This window comes from Oncorhynchus nerka, linkage group LG27 (genome assembly GCF_034236695.1).
Source record: "Oncorhynchus nerka isolate Pitt River linkage group LG27, Oner_Uvic_2.0, whole genome shotgun sequence".
Classification (NCBI taxonomy): domain Eukaryota; kingdom Metazoa; phylum Chordata; class Actinopteri; order Salmoniformes; family Salmonidae; genus Oncorhynchus; species Oncorhynchus nerka.
Genome location: NC_088422.1, coordinates 20,610,240 through 20,628,928, shown reverse-complemented (window position 1 = coordinate 20,628,928; position 18,689 = coordinate 20,610,240). Strand labels below are relative to the sequence as shown.

The window sequence follows — 18,689 nt, the reverse complement described above, 5'->3', positions numbered from 1 at the left end:
TAGATGACATCGCTGAAGTCGAGGATCGGTAGGATAGTCAGTTTTACTAGGGTAAGTTTGGCGGCGTGAGTGCAGGAGGCTTTGATGCGGAATAGAAAGCAGACTCTAGATTTGATTTTAGATTGGAGATGTTTGATATGAGTCTGGAAGGAGAGTTTACAGTCTAGCCAGACACCTAGGTACTTATAGACAGGAGCACACAGAAGTGTCATTAAGTTACAGGTGGGCAGACTTTCCTGCCACTGTGAAAACAACAATGGGTGTCAAAATAGGAATTCAGCATAAACAGTGAAATATAGGCCCAGTATAAAGCTGTGGAAATTAGATGGCAATCAATCTTACTTAATCTTACTATGGCTTCCCGGGTGGCGCAGTGGTCTAAGGCACTGCATCGCAGTGCTAGCTGTGCCACCAGAGATTCTGGGTTCGAGCTCAGGCTCTGTCGCAGCCGGCCGCGGCCGGGAGGCCCATGGGGCGGTGCCCAATGGGCCCAGCGTCGTCCAGGTTAGGGAGGGTTTGGCCGGCAGGGATATCCTTGTCTCATCGCGGACTAGCGACTCCTGTGGCGGGCTGGGCGCAGTGCACGCCAGGTGTACGGTGTTTCCTCCGACACATTGGTACGGCTGGCTTCCGGGTTGGAGGTGCATTGTGTCAAGAAGCACAATGCACAGAGATTCTAGGTTGGGTTGGGTTGTGTTTCGGAGGACGCATGGCTCTCGACCTTCACCTCTCCCGAGTCCATATGGGAGTTGCAGCTATGAGACAAGACTGTAACTACTACCAATTGGATACCATGAAATTGGGGAGAAAAAAGGGCAAAAATAAATCAAATAAATCTTACTATGTTATTACTCACGCAAGAGAAAAATAGTGGCCTCTCATCGCATTGTCTTGTATATAAATTGTGCCACAAAAAGACTGGAACTCCAGAAAGAATTTCAAGCCACAAGGGGAGGACCTACCTTTAAACTCCAGGAGTGGTCGGAAATGGGGGTAGAGATGGAGCGTGGCATTTCCCTGTGGAAGATAAAAAAAGATGGTGAGAGAGGTGGTAGGAACAGACAGACAGTGTCTAGGTACGTGTGGACTTGTTGTCAGAAAGATGTCTTCCTCCTTCTGTAGCCAGGCGAGGAAACACTCTTGATCTCAATGACAGGGGCTTTTCTGTGGCTCGCACATGGCTTTAAGCCCTTCCTGTATATAGTAAATAATCCTTCACTATAATTATATTATTCATCTTCATTTCTTTCACAATAGTAGGGGAGGGATAGAAATAAGCTTATTCCGAGCCTAATCATACTGCAGTTACACCTCTCTCTCTCTTCTCTGTGCTCTCTTGCTCTCCCCTCTCTCTATGTGCTCTCCCTCTTCCCCCCTCTCTCTATTTCTCTCTGTGCAGCCCAGCTCCTCTGAGGAAGGAGCAGCATGCAGAGCGAGCTATCACCACTGTCAGTACTGTACAGGCATGCAGGCATCACTTCAGCGAGTAAAAAAAAGTGGCCTCTCATCGCATTGTCTTGTACAACTATATGGAGTACAAATAATGTAGAGTAATATCAATATCAGCAAATCCCACAACATTGGTTGTGTAGATCCAGCTATATGCCTCAATTCCAAATGAGTGGAAAATATGTGAAAGTGTGATGTTCCTTTAATAACGTCATAGTACCAAAGCTGTCAAGAAGATTTCCTGAACATGTACCAGTGGTTACTAACAACAGGCTGCAGTGATCATAGCAATGGCTATAATGAATTACATTCATGGAGCTTGTAACAGTGAACCATTAGTAAGCAATCATTATTATAAACAAGGTTTATTATTATTATGCTATTATGTTATTATGCTATTCAATCACCACTGGGTGAATACAAAAACAGTTTTTCATAGCATGGTTCAAATTCAAAAGTGCTTTGAGAGACATTCAGAGCAGTGGTAGCGTGGTGCTATAAACGTACCATCAGTGATTCTCTTTTTCAGCTGTTTGTGATCAATTTAAATCCCTGCGTTTTGATGGCAACGCCTATTTTCTGAATATGTTCTTCCACATACCTGAAATGGCAGCGATTGAAATTGGGTCAACAATGTACTCCAAATTGACATAAAATTCATCATCGGTGAAATCACATCAAACTTGCTAATATGAACTAATATTGATTTCAAATGTATAGGTGACCATATGAGATTCAAGATATTCTCCAAGGATACATTGATAACCATGACAATGTCAGACAAATAAAACGTGCAACAAAACAGAATCTTTCAATGTCATCCTGTATGTATTAAACACAAATACATTTATATTCTTAGGTAATTCATACCCTCAATTATTTGCTTGATGCATTTCCATTAGGAAATGTCTCAGATAATCACCTGATTGTTAGGCCACAATGTCAAGGCTAAAATCTTGTTGCACCTCCAATCCCTGTCCCTGCATTGTCATTTGTTTATTTATTTCCATCCATCCTTCCTTAATTTTTGTCTCACACCCGACTCAGCTCTTGACTGTGGCCTAGCCTGCTCTGTTATTTGTTATTTGACCAATTAATAATGGGGCTCTTTCCAGCAGTGGTTCCCCATTATCATCACGATGATCTTTTTCCGTAGAAGAAGAAACCGGAGACCCAGGCGGCTCACTATCTTCACCAGTCCTGAACACACAAATACAGTGCCTTTGGAAAGTATTCAGACCCTTTGACTTTTTCCACATGTTGTTACGTTACAGCCTTATTCTCAAATGTATTACATTGTTTTTCCCCTCATCAACCTACACACACAATACCACATAATGACAAAGCAAAAACAGGTTTATATTTTTTTGCTAATATATTTTACATAAGTATTCCGACCCTTTACACAGTGCTTTATTGAAGCACCTTTGGCAATGATTGCAGCATCGAATATTCTTGTGTATGACGCTGCAAGCTTGGCACATCTGTATTTGGGGAGTTTCTTCCATTCTTCTCTGCAGATCCTCTCAAGTTCTGTCAGGTTGGATGGGGAGTGTTGTTGCACAGCAATTTTCAGGTCTCTCCAGAGATGTTCGATCGGGTTCAAGTCCGGGCTCTGGCTGGGCCACTCAAGGACATTCAGAGACTTGTCCCGAAGCCACTCCTGCGTTGTCTTGGCTGTGTGCTTAGGGTCATTGTCCCGTTGGAAGATGTATGGTGAAAGCACCAATTTGTAAGTCGCTCTGGATAAGAGCGTCTGCTAAATGACTTAAATGTAAATGTAAATGTATGTTCGCCCCAGTCTGAGGTCCTGAGCGCTCTGGAGCAGGTTTTCATCATGGATATCTCTGTACTTTGCTCCTTGTTCATCTTTGCCTCGATGCTAACTAGTCTACCAGCCCCTGCCACTGAAAAACATCCTCACAGCATGATGCTGCCACCATCATGCTTCACCATAGGGATTGTGGTCAGGTTTCCTCCAGACGTGATGCTTGGCATTCAGGCCGCCAACAAGCAACGTTTGAAATATGTTCTACCCTCTTGTGGCTTTGAGACAGTGACTCTTATCACATCGTTTACCATTGTAAAATACCCTACCCCTGGGATGAATTTCAGTGTTTGGGGAGAGTGACATAATATCACTGGATAGTGACAGAAAACGCCTGTTGATCTGAGTAGAATATTCAAGCAAGTGCAACACTTTGACGTAAGCAGAAATGTTCAAATGAATGGCTACTTTGTTGCACAGCAGATCATGGCCCGTGGAATGTTGTCCCACTCCTCTTCAATGGTCATGCAAAATTATTGGATATTGGCAGGAACTGGAACATGCCGTCGTACACATCAATCCAGAGCATCCCAATCATGCTCAATGGTTGACATGTCTGGTGAGTATGCAGGCCATGGAATAACTGGGACATTTTCAGATTCCAGGAATTGTGTCCAGATCCTTGCGACATGGGACAGTGCATTATAATGCTGAAACATGAGGTGATGGTGGCGGAACGACAATGTACCTCAGGATCTTGACACGGTATCTCTGTGCATTCAAATTGCCATCGATAAAATGCAATTGTGGTCATTGTCCATAGCTTATGCCTGTACATACCATAACCCCACGCCAACATGGGTCACTCTGTTCACAACATTGACACCAGCAAACGGCTCACCCACACAACGCCATCTGTGAAACTGATTTATCCATGAAGAGCACACTTTTCCAGCGTGCCAGTGGCCATTGAAGGTGAGCATTTGCCCAATGAAGTCAGTTACGTCGCCAAACTGCAGTCAGGTCATGACCCTGGTGAGGACAACGAGCACACAAATGAGCTTCCCTGAGATAGTTTGACAGTTTGTGTAGAAATTCTTCGGTTGTGCTAACCCCCAGTTTCATCAGCTATACGGGTGGCTGGACTCAGACGATCCCGCAGGTGAAGAAGCTGGATGTGGAGGTCCTGGGCTGGCATGGTTACAAGTGGTCTGCGGTTATGAAGCTGGTTGGATGTACTGCCAAAATCTCTAAAACAATGTTCAGAGGCAGCTAATGGTAGAGAAATTAATATTCAATTTTCTGGCAACAGCTCTGGTGGACATTCCTGTAGTCAGCATGCCAAGTACACGCTTCCTCAAAACTTGAGGCATCTATGGCATTGTGTTGTGTTGCAAAACTGTACATTTTAGAGTGGTCTTTTCAGGGCAAATCATTGAGTTATTAAACATGGTCTCTTTTTTGCTTTCTTGAGTAAGGCAGATCCAAAATGCAGGTGTTTCAGCCTACCTCAGTGCTTTCTGTGGTGGTGGTGGTGGTGGTGGGGCAGCCAGCGGAAAATACGGAGCACTGGGGTTGATAATGTTCTCTAGTTGCACCGTGAATGGCTCAGTGTTCTGTCACTCATGGGGACAACTACGCCACCGCAAAATCTATGGGGAGAGCTCAAAAATTCAAGCCCCTTGGTTGCTGCCAAAGAGTTACATTAGAAGTACCCATCCAAGAAGGCTCAAGGTCATTGGCCACAGATAAAATTATCACGTTATGTCTACAGTTGTATTGATTGGACTGATCATGTCAACACCATCTTAGCTAGCAAAGTAGCTAATGAATCATGAATCAAGTTAACAATGTACTCGCAAATCCTTTTCAATTATTGTCATATGAAGAGAAATTATAGATAAAATGTATCGTGCTCATTGGCTATTGGACATAAACATTACACAACAAGTTGAAAATCAGAAATTTAACAATAAGTGGTTTAGAAGGAATCAATGGCTGGGAACTCTGAAAAAAATGAGCTCCGACTGGAAAAATACATTTTGAACAGTCATCCAAATCGGAATTCTAAATCGGATACATGGGCATCTTTCAAGAGCTCCGACCTGAAGTGCACTAATGTCATGATCTGACCTTGTTTTTTCAGAGTTTCAAGTTGTCTTGAAAGCACCATCAATCCAGAAAATGGCAGAATTTGATGGCAAAGTTGGGTGACAAAATTTGGCCACCAAAGAACCGAAGGATCTTCCTGTTCAAGTGAGTACAGCACAACAAGGTGAGTCCAAAAATGTATTGTATGCTGAGGCATAAATTATGGAATATGCCAGGGAGATATGTATACTGTAGCTAAGAAAGTAATACTAAGTGCATGTTGGGTAGTAAGCTGTTAAAAGCCCATGTGCCTCACCCTAATAATTTAGCCAACTGTTCTGACTTGGTGGTGCACATATAGCCTATAGCCAGTTTTAGATAAATATCATCAATGAATATTGTCTGCTTATATACCCCCTTTATCCTACAGTTCTGACTTGGTGTACAGGGAGCATACTGTAAGAATGGCCCATGTTCTGAATTCTGTCACTACATTTCAAAAGTGCTGAACAAATAGTTATATTGACTACATCCATCCTAGCTCGCTCATTAATGTCTTAATCGAAATTATGGATTGCCTCTTATCCGCTCGTCGTCCCATTATGCCATAGTTTGTACATCTCAATTGTCAGTAGAAACCCCATTTGTTTAAGCAAGTCAGCCATATCAGCTATGTTTTTTAAAAGGCAGCAAATGAGGCTGAATGAACTATTTCGCTGCCAGACAAAGCTCCACTGATAGCCATGTGTGCCCTAACAGTTTGTGGGCAGCGTTTGTCATCATTATAGTGCAATTAATGTATTGTTTAGCGTTGTGTTGTGTAGTGGCTTTGCTGGCATGCATCTAAAATAAATTGGGGGAGTTTGCCCCACCAAGATTTACATGCTAAAATCACCACTGGTGTTACTGTCAATCTAATGCATTCGAACAACTGATCTGCAATTGTGATAGAGCTTTGATAACTTTCACTAATGGCCATTAATAATTGCATAATAACACAAGGCTACAACAACAATAAACTGAAGTTATAGGCTTTTTGTGGGGCGGCAGGAAGCCTAGTGGTTAGAGCTTTGGGCCAGTAACCGAAAGGCTGCTAGATCGAATCCCCGAGCTGACAAGGTAAAAATCTGTCGTTCTACCCCGGAACAAGGCAGTTAACCCACTGGTCCTAGGCCATCATTGTAAATAAGAATTTGTTCTTAACTGACTTAACTAGTTGAATAAAAAAATATTTATTCAACCCGTTTGCCAGCTCCAGGTAGGCTATACAATTGGCACAAATTAACTTGCAAATTAGCTCCAGTGATATTGTCATTTCAACATATATTGTATCAAATGGTAGCCTACAGTAGCCTACAATGGCATATAAATGAATAGGCTAATTGATGGCTAACAGAGGCAAATGTATCATTCTTCACATTTAAGGTCAATTTCATTGAGGACCTTTCCCTTTAAAAAGAACCACTTCCATTTCAAACGTCCACTCGCGCAGTCCCCGACACCCAAGAACTGAGCATGCATAAAACAGTTCTCACTTGATTCAGAACAAATTGTTATTTACAATGACGGCTTACCGTCAGTTAGGAACAAATTCTTATTTACAATGACGTCCTACCCTGGCCAAACCAGGACGACGCTGGGCCAATTGGCATATGCTCCTACAAACCAATGATGAGATGGAATAGGCGGGACTTGCAGCGCATCATGTGTCAAAAATAGAATAAAGTTATATTTTAGCGCCTGGCTAAGCAAACGCGCGTTGACCGCACGAGCAGTTTGAATGAAACGCAAGCGATGTGGTCAGCAAGAAGAAACTAATGTCCGTGGGCGTGGAATAGAGTTTGGTTGGTGCAAGGAGTCTGGATTGCCAGGCAAATGTCTGACAGTAGTACCTAAAACAGTCAGTATAGTATGAAGATAAGCAGAAACTGCTTCTTCAATAAAAATCCCCGATCACGCTTGTAGGCGATGTCATGTTGTCTAGCTAAACTCAGATACATATAATCGAGTCTAACAGTCGTCTCGCGCCGAACTGCATATTTTGCATAGTTGTTTTTGACTAAAAACAAAACATGTTCAGCTACATAAAGGTTTGGCTCGAAACTAGGCTGTGCCTTTAGATTTCGAGAAAATTAAAAACTAAGGAAATAATGTTTTGCTTATCTCATTGACTTCTCTAACCCCAAACCTCGGCCTGGTAATCGTGGAATGCTTCGCAAGCATTCCCGGAAGTCTTGCGATGTTGCACGTCTGGGTTTAGAAACTCAAGTAGAACTGTTTACAGTATTTATTTAGTAGGCTATACATCAAATAATATAAGTAACTTAATGCAAGGGTCTCTTTTGTCTACAAATTGGCTAAGAATTTAGACATTTTGACATTCTAAGTCTAATGTTTGTGTAAACATGCAAGGTTATTGTAGGATAGAATAAAAGGTATCTAGTCCCCATAGGCTCAATATGCTAGTCAATACTGAATAAATATGTTTAAGTTTTTTCCCATTGTGAAAATGTATTTAGAAATAGAAAGGATTGGTATTATAGCCAAAACATGTAGAGCCTATCTGGCAACAGTTAAATGATCATGCTGCTGACCAAGAAGAGGCTTATGAGCTTTGTTGGTCACTTGACTTCACAAACAATGAGGTCTTTATGATCAAAGAGGGAAATTGCCTCACTAATGAAAATGGGTGAAATCCCATATTTCCATATTATATTCTACTGCTTATTATTTTTATTTTATTTTTTTGTACATGTACATCAAAATAATGGATAGTCAACCTCAGTGGAGAGTGCAATTTCTTAACTTGTTTCACATCAGCTTGAGGTGAATGTACTGCATAGGCCTACTGGTAGCACAGAGTAAAATAATGTTGATGTGTGCTGTCAAACGCCCTAGTGATAAGTATACAGCATAGGCTACAATGGAGTCACACATTAGAACTGCTGTGTGCCCTTGGCTGTTACCAGGCCATAAAGAGCCTAGGTTTTTTAATCCAGAAGTAGGTTGCAGTTGCCTAACTTTCATTAATGGTGCCTATTGAATGTTCTGGCTCAATTAACCAAACATGGATAGTAATGAAGAGTCTGCAGAATTAAAGAAAAGGGTAGGCATAACAGATTTTCTTTATTTATTGATATAATGACAAATCAAAAAAATAGCCTGTTTGATGATGATATCCACACAGAATGGATTATCTGCAACCAGTGTGTGAGAGAGGAATGCCTTTCACACAGTCATAATCAATGGTTGCTGTGTAAAGAGTGCAGAATTAATTTAGACTGTAATTCGATGTTATGCTCAGACGATGGGACACTGATTAAAACAGCTGATCAATTGTATTATAATCAGTATATTTACTGCGCATCAACCACATTCTCGAACGGCACTCTGCTTAAGGATGAGTACGTTAGAGCAAACTTTGCACTTGTAAGATAAATGCATTTTGATTGACAGCAAAATCTATAGATTAAACAAAGTACAGGACTCAAAATGACTAAAAGAGATACGGAATATCAACCTCTGCTTGAAGGTATCACGGAAACAAAACAGAAAATTAAGGTATGTATAATAATACAATAACAATGTGTTATTACTATATTAGTAATAATAATGACAACAGTAATAACACAGTAATGACAATTTATTATAAATACTACTATTATGATTACTATTATTATTATTACAATTGCTTGTAGTGACAGTTTAAACGTGAATTATAGGTTACATAAATGTATTATAATGCATATCAACTAAGCCCACTGTTTTACGTGTCCTTCATCTGCAAATGGGGCCTGAAATTATTATTAACTTATTTAAAGAAACCTATAGTTTACTTCATTGTCTACACTTGGCTATTGTAATTAATAACCTTAGCTAAAATATAGTTGATCTGTACTTGTGCCTCATTTGAACTTCTGAAAGCTATATAATAGTAAAATATGATAATGATTAGGCTGCTCTTGTTGAAGATATCCTTTTTCTGTTAATAACGAATGTTGAAGAGTACTACTGCACAGATTATGTACATATTATGGAATGCTAATCCACCAATTATGTGTGTTATTGGTTTCAGTGTCCTAACACATCCCTTCTACTGGCAATTTGTGCAGCTTGCATCGGAGGAACCTTTCAATATGGTTATAATATTTCGATCATCAATTCCCCCACCAAGGTAAGACATTATTGTCAATATTTGTCTACTTAAATTGACTATACGTATATAGCTAAAGAGGAGAGGTTTAGTTGTTATTGAACTGATGAGATGATGATGAGGACATTGCATAATAATTTGTATTTTTCCCTCATTGAACCACGCCTGTGTGTTCAGAAAACAGTCACAGTCACATGCAACCCTGGAGACTATATTCCATTTCAATCTTAGGTCACACTACAAGGGAATCTTGACTAATCATTTAACACTAACAAGAATACTCTTTTGAGTAATAAAAAAAAAAAAATTCTACCAATTAATTTCAGTAGCCTTGTGTAACTGTTGTGTAACTGTTGTGTGGTTGGTACATTTCTCACACACATTCAGGGGCACAGATGTAGGATTTTAATTTGATCTATATGTTCACAACAAAATAATCCTGCATTAACAGGATTTAAACATTTAGTGCATAATGTTGCTTCATCGGTGTTTATGCTATTAGCTGCATTGCCAAAAGTAGGTTACATGAAAAGTACAATAGTATTAATATAACTGTAGGTTTTCAATGAATTTATGTAAATCACAAAGCTCATCAAGCATTGTCTGCGGTGCAGGAAGATTGTCAGCAACAAAAGAGTGATCAAATTAAGATCTTACAACTGTATAATAATACTAAAATAATGCAAATTATGATTACATTTCAGCTGTGAGCAATGCATTCTCTTTTCAAGGCAGTATTGAGTAAGGGATGCCTTCTTTGTCCAGTCTGTGCAGAATTTCATCAACCAAACCTGGCTGGAGCGCTATGAAGAGAACATCTCAGAGCAATACCTCACTCTACTGTGGTCCAGCATCGTGTCCATTTTCACAATAGGTGGATTTATTGGCGCGACTATTGGTGGAACACTGGCTATTAAATTTGGGAGGTATAGAGAAGTGTTTTGTTAATAGTGGCTACTGGCTATAATTCCCATTTGGATATTTGTGTCAGTCTCCAATTTTACTCATAGGCTATTATTACTATTTTAGCAATATCCATTTGACTGTATGTATTTTTTCTATCTGAACAAGGCACTTTCAATAAATGTTGTATTAATGGCAAATATTCTCTATACCCTGGTGCAGATAGCTTGTCTGTTGAAACATTGGATATTAGGTTATTCAATTATTGTATCTGAGCGCCTAGAGTGTGCGGCTCTCCTTTCATTTTTCAAATATTCTCTGTGTCACAGAAAAGGGACACTGATGATGAACAATGCATTTGCCTTACTGGCTGCTCTGTTGATGGGCCTGAGCTATCCCACTGGATTATTTGAACTGCTCATAATTGGACGATTTTTCACAGGAGTAAATGCGGGTAAATATGTCAGTTAGTTAGTCAAGTGAAGTGTTGACATCAGCAGTTTGCAGTCTTTATTTCTAAGATGAGTGTGTTGAAAAATATAGATGTATTGAAGGTTCTGTCTTGCCTGTAAGTCAATGTGCCGCAATTTGTTCTAACAATCTGCTGATTTGCAGGCATTGGCATTTGCGTTCAGCCACTGTATCTGGGGGAAATCGCTCCAAGGGCACTTCGTGGCGCCATGGCGATGGGGACCTCTATTTTCATCACTGGGGGCATCCTTACTGGACAGGTGATTGGGCTTAAGTAAGTTAAGATGATCCTGGACTAAAGCCTACCTCGCAGAGTACTTTGAAATGAAGACTGTGTATAATGTCTTGTCTGCGTTCCCACACTAAATGTGTCTATGATCCTGCAGTGAGCTCCTGGGTAAAGAAGAGTACTGGCCCATCCTACTCTCCACCACCTGTATCCCAGCGTTCCTGCAGCTCCTCATACTACCCTGGTTCCCAGAGAGCCCTCGCTACCTGCTAATCGACAGAGGGGATGACGTTGGATGTGGAACCGGTATGTTTCAATCACATGTAAAAATCCCTCTCACATAAGAACTGACATCTTGTCTTAAAACAACATTAATCGTGCTTTACACTATTTTGACAGAAAAAAGTTGTTTCAGTGACAAAGTAGGAAAGAACAAAGTGTGCAAACCTATATCGTAACCTACAATCATTGATCTAAAAAAAAGAGAGCTGAGCTGCGTCACTCTCAGTCCCTGAACATTGATTTGACATGGTGCACATAGTGGAAGCTTTGGAGAGGGTGATCATTCCACCTTTATCTCAGATCAGAAGGGTCGGAACTCTGAAACATCAATTGTAGAAATATTTCAGAGATATACCGGGTCAAGCATATGACTGCAGTACATACTATAACAGAAGGTTACACTGCTAGGCAATGTCTCTCTAGTGACACAATCTTTGATTCTTAAAGAAATATTACTGTGTATCCCACTGTGTCTGATTTGATTGGCTGGGTGAATGAGTGGATTCCTGTTTGTTATGAGTGTGAGGGATAACAAATTAACTGTGGAGAGGAGAGGGACCATGTGAGCTGTGTCTTGTGTTCCTTGTGGACAGCGATGAAGCAACTCCACGGCACAGATAACTTTGACCGCGAGCGGGAGGACATGGAGAGGGAGAGGATCAGTGCTATGGGGATCAAACCCAAAAAGCCCTGGGAGCTGTTCATGGACCGCAGCCTCCGCTGGCAAGTTCTCACCATCATCCTGATCAATGCCGCCCAGCAGCTCAACGGCATCAACGCTGTACGTCAGCAGCAGACCAATTCACCACATGACCCTATGAGCCCTTAGGGCTGCAATGTTTCTCAGTATAAACTCAAGTCAGCTGAGATGAGAAGATGTTGGTTTAAATGTACAATATTCCATTCAGTTAGAACCCTTTTGGGTTTCATGTAGAACCCTTTCCACAGAGGGTTCTAGATGGAACCCCAAAAAGTTCTACCTAGTACCAAAATTGATTCTACAAAGGGTTCTCCTATGGGGACAGTCAAATAACCATTTTAGGTTCTAGCACTTTTTTTCCCTAAGAGTGTATGTATGCCCTGTATAGTCTATATACTCTATAACAACTTGCATGTCCTGGAGGCTATATGAACTTAACGCGAGAGTTCTACATGGAACCCAAAATTATTCTACCTGGAACCAAAAAGGGTCCTAACTGGAACCGAAAAGGGTTCTCTTATGGAGACAGCCGAAGAACCCTTTTGAAAGCTTATTTTTGTCAGAGTGTACGGTATGGTATACACTTTACAATATAGGGTATATTATGAAGCCCCTGTGTTTAATTCGTTTTCTATAACTCTCTCTCTTTCTCTCGCTCTTGAAGATTTATTTCTATACAGATTATGTGTTTGAGGAGGCTGGAATTCCAGAGGTTAACATACCCTACGTAACTGTGGGCACAGGAGCCTGTGAATGCCTCACTGCCCTTACCTGTGTAAGTGTCAACTATTGCTCAGAGTACAGATACTTTATATCCAAGTATTTATAAGCATGCATGGAGTATATTGCAGAGCTTTTGTCACGCAACCCCATGCCTCTTTTCCACATGACTGATCACAAATTGCATCATACTATGGTGGTATTCCCACAATATTGTTCTCATAGAACATATTTATTCTATGATTTACAGTTCCTTGCAAAAGTATTCATACTCCTTGGATTTCCTCACATTATATTGTGTTACAAAGTCGGATTCAAATGGATTTCATTGTAATTTTCTGTCAACAATCCACACAAAATACTATTTTTATTGTATTTTTTAGAGTAATAGAAATTAAATAACAAAAATATGGTTGTTACTTTACTACTCAGCTCCCTGAGTCAATACATGTTAAAAACACATTTGGCAGCGATCTGGATTGTGCAACATTTTCCCATTATTCTTTTCATAATTATTCAAGCTCTGTCAAGATGTTGGGGATCATGGCTAGAAAGCCATTTTCAAGTCTTGCCATAGATTTTCAAGCAGATTTAAGTCAAAACTGTAACTTGGCTACTCAGGAACATTAACTGTCTTCTTGATAAGCTACTCTAGTGTATATTTGGCCTTTTGTTGGAGGTTATTGTCCTGCTGAAAGGTGAATTCCTCTCCCAGTATCTGGTATAAAGCAGACGGAAGCAGGTTTTCCTCCAGGATTTTGCCTGTGCTTAGCAGCATCCCATTTCTTTTTATCCTGACAAACTCCCCAGTATTTGCCAAGCATACCCATACCATGATGCAGTCACCAACATGCTTGAAAATAATGAGGTAGTTACTCAGTGATGTGTTATGTTTGGGGCAAACACAAGGCTTTGAATTTAGGCCAAAAAGTTTATTCCTTTTCCATGTTTTTTTTGCAGTATTACTTTAGTGATTTGTTGCATACAGGATGCTTGTTTTTTTTAAATGTTTTTTTATGCTGTATATTTGTATTCAACTTTTCACTCTGTCATTTAAGTCATTATTGTAGCGTCAGTGCAATGTCGTTGATCAACCCTCAGTTTTCTCCCATCACAGCCACTGAACTCTGTCACTGTTTTAAAATCACAAATGGCCTCATGGTAACATCACTGAGAAGTTTAATTCCTGTTCTGCAGCTCAGTTCAGAAGGACGACTGTATCTTTGATGTGTCTGGGTGGTTTTATACATAATCCACAGCATAATCATTAATTTGACCATGTTTAAAGAGATATTCAATGTCTGATATGTTTTTGTTACCATCTACCAATCACTTCCCTTCTCAATGAGGCTTTTGAAAAGCTCCCTAGTCTTTGTAGTTAAATCTGTGCTTGAAATTCAATACTTTATTGGGGGACTTTACAAATGTTGTATGCATTGGGGACAGAGGAAGGGTTAGTCATAAAGAAACTATGTCAAGCCCTATTATTTCACACAGAGTGAGTTCATGTAACTTGTGTGATTTGTTAAGCCAAATTTTACTCCTGAACTAATTTAGGTTTGCCTGAACAAAGGGGCTGAATACTTATGCAGTGACTATATTTTAGTCATACCATTTTTATTAACCTTAGTTAAAGATTTTTCCCACTTTGACATTACAGATTATTTGGAGTAGATTCAATTTAATTCCATTTTAATTCCACTTTTAACACAACAAAATGTGAAGAAATCCAAGGGTTATGAATACATTTGCAAGGATTAACATACAGTTCATTCAGAACGTATTCAGACCCCTTCACTTTTTCCACATTTTGTTACATTATCGCCTTATTCCAAAACTGATTAAATAAAAAATGTTCCTCATCAATCTACACACAATGTCACATAACGACAAAGCCAAAAAAACTGAAATACCTTATTTACATAAGTATTCAGACCCTATGCTACGAGACACAAAATTGAGCTCAGTTGTGTCCTGTTTCCATTGATCATCCTTGAGATGTTTCTCCACCTGTGGTAAATTCAATTGGACATGATTTTGAAAGGAAGACACCTGTCAATATAAGGTCCCACAGTTGACAGTGCATGTCAGAGCAAAAACCAAGCCATGAGGTCGATTTGTCCTTAGAGCTCTGAGATAGGATTGGGTCGAGGCACAGATCTGGGGATGGGCACCGAAAAAAATGTCTGCAGCATTCTTAAATGGAAGAACTTTGGAACCACCAAGACTCTTCCTAGAGCTGGCCGCCGGGCCAAACTGAGCAATCGGCGGAGAACGGCCTTGGTCAGGGAGGTGACTAAGAACCTGATAGTTACTCTGACAGAGCTCCAGAGTTCCTCTGTGGAGAGGAACCTTCCAGAAGGACAACCATCTCTGCAGCAGTCCACCAATCAGTCCTTTATGGTAAAGTGTACAGACGGAAGCCACTCCTCAGTAAAAGGCATATGACAGCCCACTTGGAGTTCGCCAAAAGGCACCTAAAGGAATCTCAGACCATGATAAACAAGATTCTCTGGTCTGATGAAACCAAGATTGAACTCTTTGGCCTGAATGCCAAGTGTCACGTCTGGAGGAAACCAGGCACCGCTAATCACCAGGCCAATACCATCCCTACGGTGAAGCATGGTGGTGTCAGCATCATGCTGTGGGGATGTTTGTTTTTCAGCGGAAGGGACTGGGAGACTAGTCAGGATCAAGGTAAAGATGAACAAAGCAAAGTACAGAGAGTTCCTTGAAAACATGCTCCAGAGCTCTCAGGACCTTAGACTGTGGCAAAGGTTCACCTTCCGGCAGGACAATTTCCCTACTAAGAACACAGCCAAGAAAATGCCAGAGTTGCTTTGGGACAAGTCTCTGAATATCCTTGAGTGGCTCAGCCAGAGCCCGGACTTGAACCCGATTGAATATCTCTGGAGATACCTGAAAATAGCTGTGCAGCGACGCTCCCCATCCAATCTGACAGAGTTTGAGAAGAATGGGAGAAGCTCCCCAAATACAGGTGTGCCAAGCTTGTAGCGTCATACCCAAGTAGACTTGAGGCAGTCATCTCTGCCAAATAAGCTTCAACAAAGTACTGAGTAGAGTGTCTGAATACTTTTGTAAATGTGATATTTCAGGTTTTTTATTATTTTTATACATTTGCAAAAATGTCTGTTTTTGCTTTGTCATTATGGGGTATTGTTTGTAGATTTATGAGGAATAAATAGCAATTGAATCAATTTTAGAATAAGGCTAAAACGTAACAAAATGTGGAAAAAGTGAAGGTGTCTGAATACTTTCCGAATGCACTGTATTTAATGAAGATACCAGTGGTGTGATACTAGTTATGACTGGAAACGTGTTAATTAGGTTTTTCAACTAAGAAGATCATATATTTCTCCACGGCTTGTCTGCTGGTATGTCATGTGAGATGCTGTGTCTTTCAGGGCATGCTGATCGAATCTCTGGGACGAAAAGTGCTTATCATCGGAGGGTACACCCTTATGGCTTTCTGGTGTATTTGCTTCACTCTGACCCTCACCTTCCAAGTAAAGCATCTTTGATCAAACAATTCCATTTTGTGTAAATGTTTTAATCAGAAAAAGATAAATGTATTGCACTTATGCATTATTAAATGTGACTTGCTAGTTTCTGTAACGTCAGCAATAGTATGTTTCTATACCCTTGTGTGTTACCATAAGAAAAATTATATAAAATAAATTACGTTGGTGTTGCCAACCCTGAATGTGGCTTGGGTGGCCACTTTGGGAACACTAGTTTGTTTATGATTTTATTGTGTGTTCTTTCCTTGAACACAGGGAGCAGGCCCATGGATACCTTATCTTAGTATGGGATGTGTCTTTGCTTTCATACTGAGCTTTGGCTTGGGACCAGGTAACCTACAGAACTTACGTATAACTAATCTATTCCAGTATGGTGTGATCTCGCAGCAATATTATTTATCATCTGATTATAAATCAATTTAAAACTAACACTTTGGCTCAGGTTTTAGGTCAATTCAGGAAGCACACTGAAATTCAAATTATTTTCAATGCTTTTCAATTAGAACATTTTGAATTTAAATTTGTTTTACTTTTTGGATTGACTGGAATTGAAATGGAATTGACCCCAACCCTGCTATACCTGCACTTTGTCCTTTGCAGGTGGTGTGACAAACATCTTGATCACAGAGTTATTCACACAAACCACACGGCCTGCTGCATACATGATCGGAGGGTCTGTGAACTGGCTCAGCTTCTTCTTCATTGGCATGGCGTTTCCATTCATTGTGGTAGGTTCCAACCGTTTCGTGATACTTAACCTTTAAAATAAGGTGGTTACTGTTAGGTTATACGTATTGATATCAGATTAGTTTTATATAAGTACCGTTGACTGATATGGAATTAGGATATGGTTGTTTTTTGAGCTGGCTTTAGATGGATTTGGTCTGCTCTTCTACTCCCACAGACTAAGTTGCAACAGTATTGTTTCCTGGTGTTCTTGGTTGTTTGTGTCTTGGTGGCTGTATACATATTCCTGGTAGTCCCCGAGACGAAGAACAAAACCTTCCTGGAGATCCAAACAGAGTTCCAGTCTGGAGAAAAGAGGAAGGCTTCCAAAGCTGACCACAGCCCAAGTACAACGTTGTTGTCAACCCCTCTGTGAAACACAGCTTCCAGTGTTTGCTGCAAATGTGTACCACACTATGAATATCTCCCTGTCATATGGATTTTTTTAAAGTTCCAGAATGTTCATTCTTTGTCAGGGATCGTGATTTTGAAGAGTAGACATGATAACTGGAACACGGGAAACAACATATACTGGTCATTTGGTATTAGCTGCTCAGGATTATATTATAAGAATTTTACTGGAAAATGTGTTGACATTTGATCTATATCTGTATCTGCAAACATCTGCCAATTAACCTTTTGAATGAATAAAATACATTTTGAGATGACTATCCTCCAAGTCCGTATTTCCAATCAAATCTGTCCTCAGTCTCCTAAATGAACACATGGAGAGAGGCTTACAAGTTTGCAGCCCACTTCATATGTGAGGCAATCTATGATTTCACGGATTTAACTGGACCATACCATACTCCCACCCAAATAATCTCCAAACAAACCAGCACTCAGTTCAATGTTTTTGTGCTTACACACTTACAGCATCATATTTTAGTGTAGTCATAATGTGTTGTTACTTTACTTACTTTTTAGTTACTCAATGTTTAATTTGAGGTTGGATTACCGAGATTAAAATCAACAGAATCACAGCCATATGGCCAGGCCAGGGCATGTGATAAAGAGGCTGTCTAGAAACTGAACAAAGGAATCATTCATGGTCAATAGGACAAAAAATGCCATTGCAGCATTATAATATAATACAAGTGGTAATATTGAAATATAATAAAGAAATTAGCTAATGACAAAGTGAAAAAATGTTTTTAGAAATGTTTGCAAATATCTCCTTTACTTAAGTATACACACCCCTGAGTCAATACATTGTTGAAGCACCTTTGGCAGCGATTGCAGCTGTGAGTCTTTCTGGGTAAGTCTAAGTAGCTTTCCACATCTGGATTGTGCAACATTTCCCCACTATTCTTAAAAAAATTCTTAAAGATCTGTCAAATTGGTTGTTGATCATTGCTAGACAACAATTTGCAGGTCTTGCCATAGATGTTCAAGTAGATTTAAGTCAAAACTGTCTGCCTTCTTGGTAAGCAACTTGTGTAGATTTGGCCTTGTGTTTTAGATCAGCGGTTCCCAAACTGTGGGGCGAGGGGGAGAGCTCCAACTGGCACACTCAGTCCGGTTTTCAACTTACTAATAGAATGTAATAACAATATAATGCACAAGGTACAATTGAGAAATTGGTTAGTGCAAACCTGCAAAATATTTTGCAAAACTGTTTGAACAGTTTGTGTCATGAACAGTGCTTGTGCCCA

The 18,689-nt window shown here is 40.1% G+C and overlaps 1 protein-coding gene across 3 annotated transcripts; it reads left to right on the top strand.

The window, feature by feature from the left end:
* Nucleotides 1-8,124: 8,124 nt before the first annotated feature.
* Nucleotides 8,125-17,707, top strand: LOC115111325 (solute carrier family 2, facilitated glucose transporter member 11-like). Of its 3 annotated transcripts, XM_029637258.2 has the most exons (13): nucleotides 8,125-8,414; nucleotides 8,765-8,869; nucleotides 9,384-9,482; nucleotides 10,227-10,387; nucleotides 10,694-10,818; nucleotides 10,980-11,109; nucleotides 11,222-11,370; nucleotides 11,940-12,127; nucleotides 12,711-12,821; nucleotides 16,192-16,293; nucleotides 16,564-16,639; nucleotides 16,909-17,036; nucleotides 17,213-17,707. In XM_029637258.2, the coding sequence occupies exons 2-13, from the start codon at nucleotides 8,801-8,803 to the stop codon at nucleotides 17,408-17,410; spliced, it is 1,536 nt and encodes a 511-aa protein (XP_029493118.1). In that variant the 5' UTR covers nucleotides 8,125-8,414; nucleotides 8,765-8,800; the 3' UTR covers nucleotides 17,411-17,707. The 3 variants fall into 3 exon arrangements, with proteins under 3 accessions (XP_029493118.1, XP_029493119.1, XP_029493117.1); XM_029637259.2 differs by lacking the exon at nucleotides 8,765-8,869; XM_029637257.2 differs by having other exon boundaries at nucleotides 8,125-8,869.
* Nucleotides 17,708-18,689: the final 982 nt, after the last annotated feature.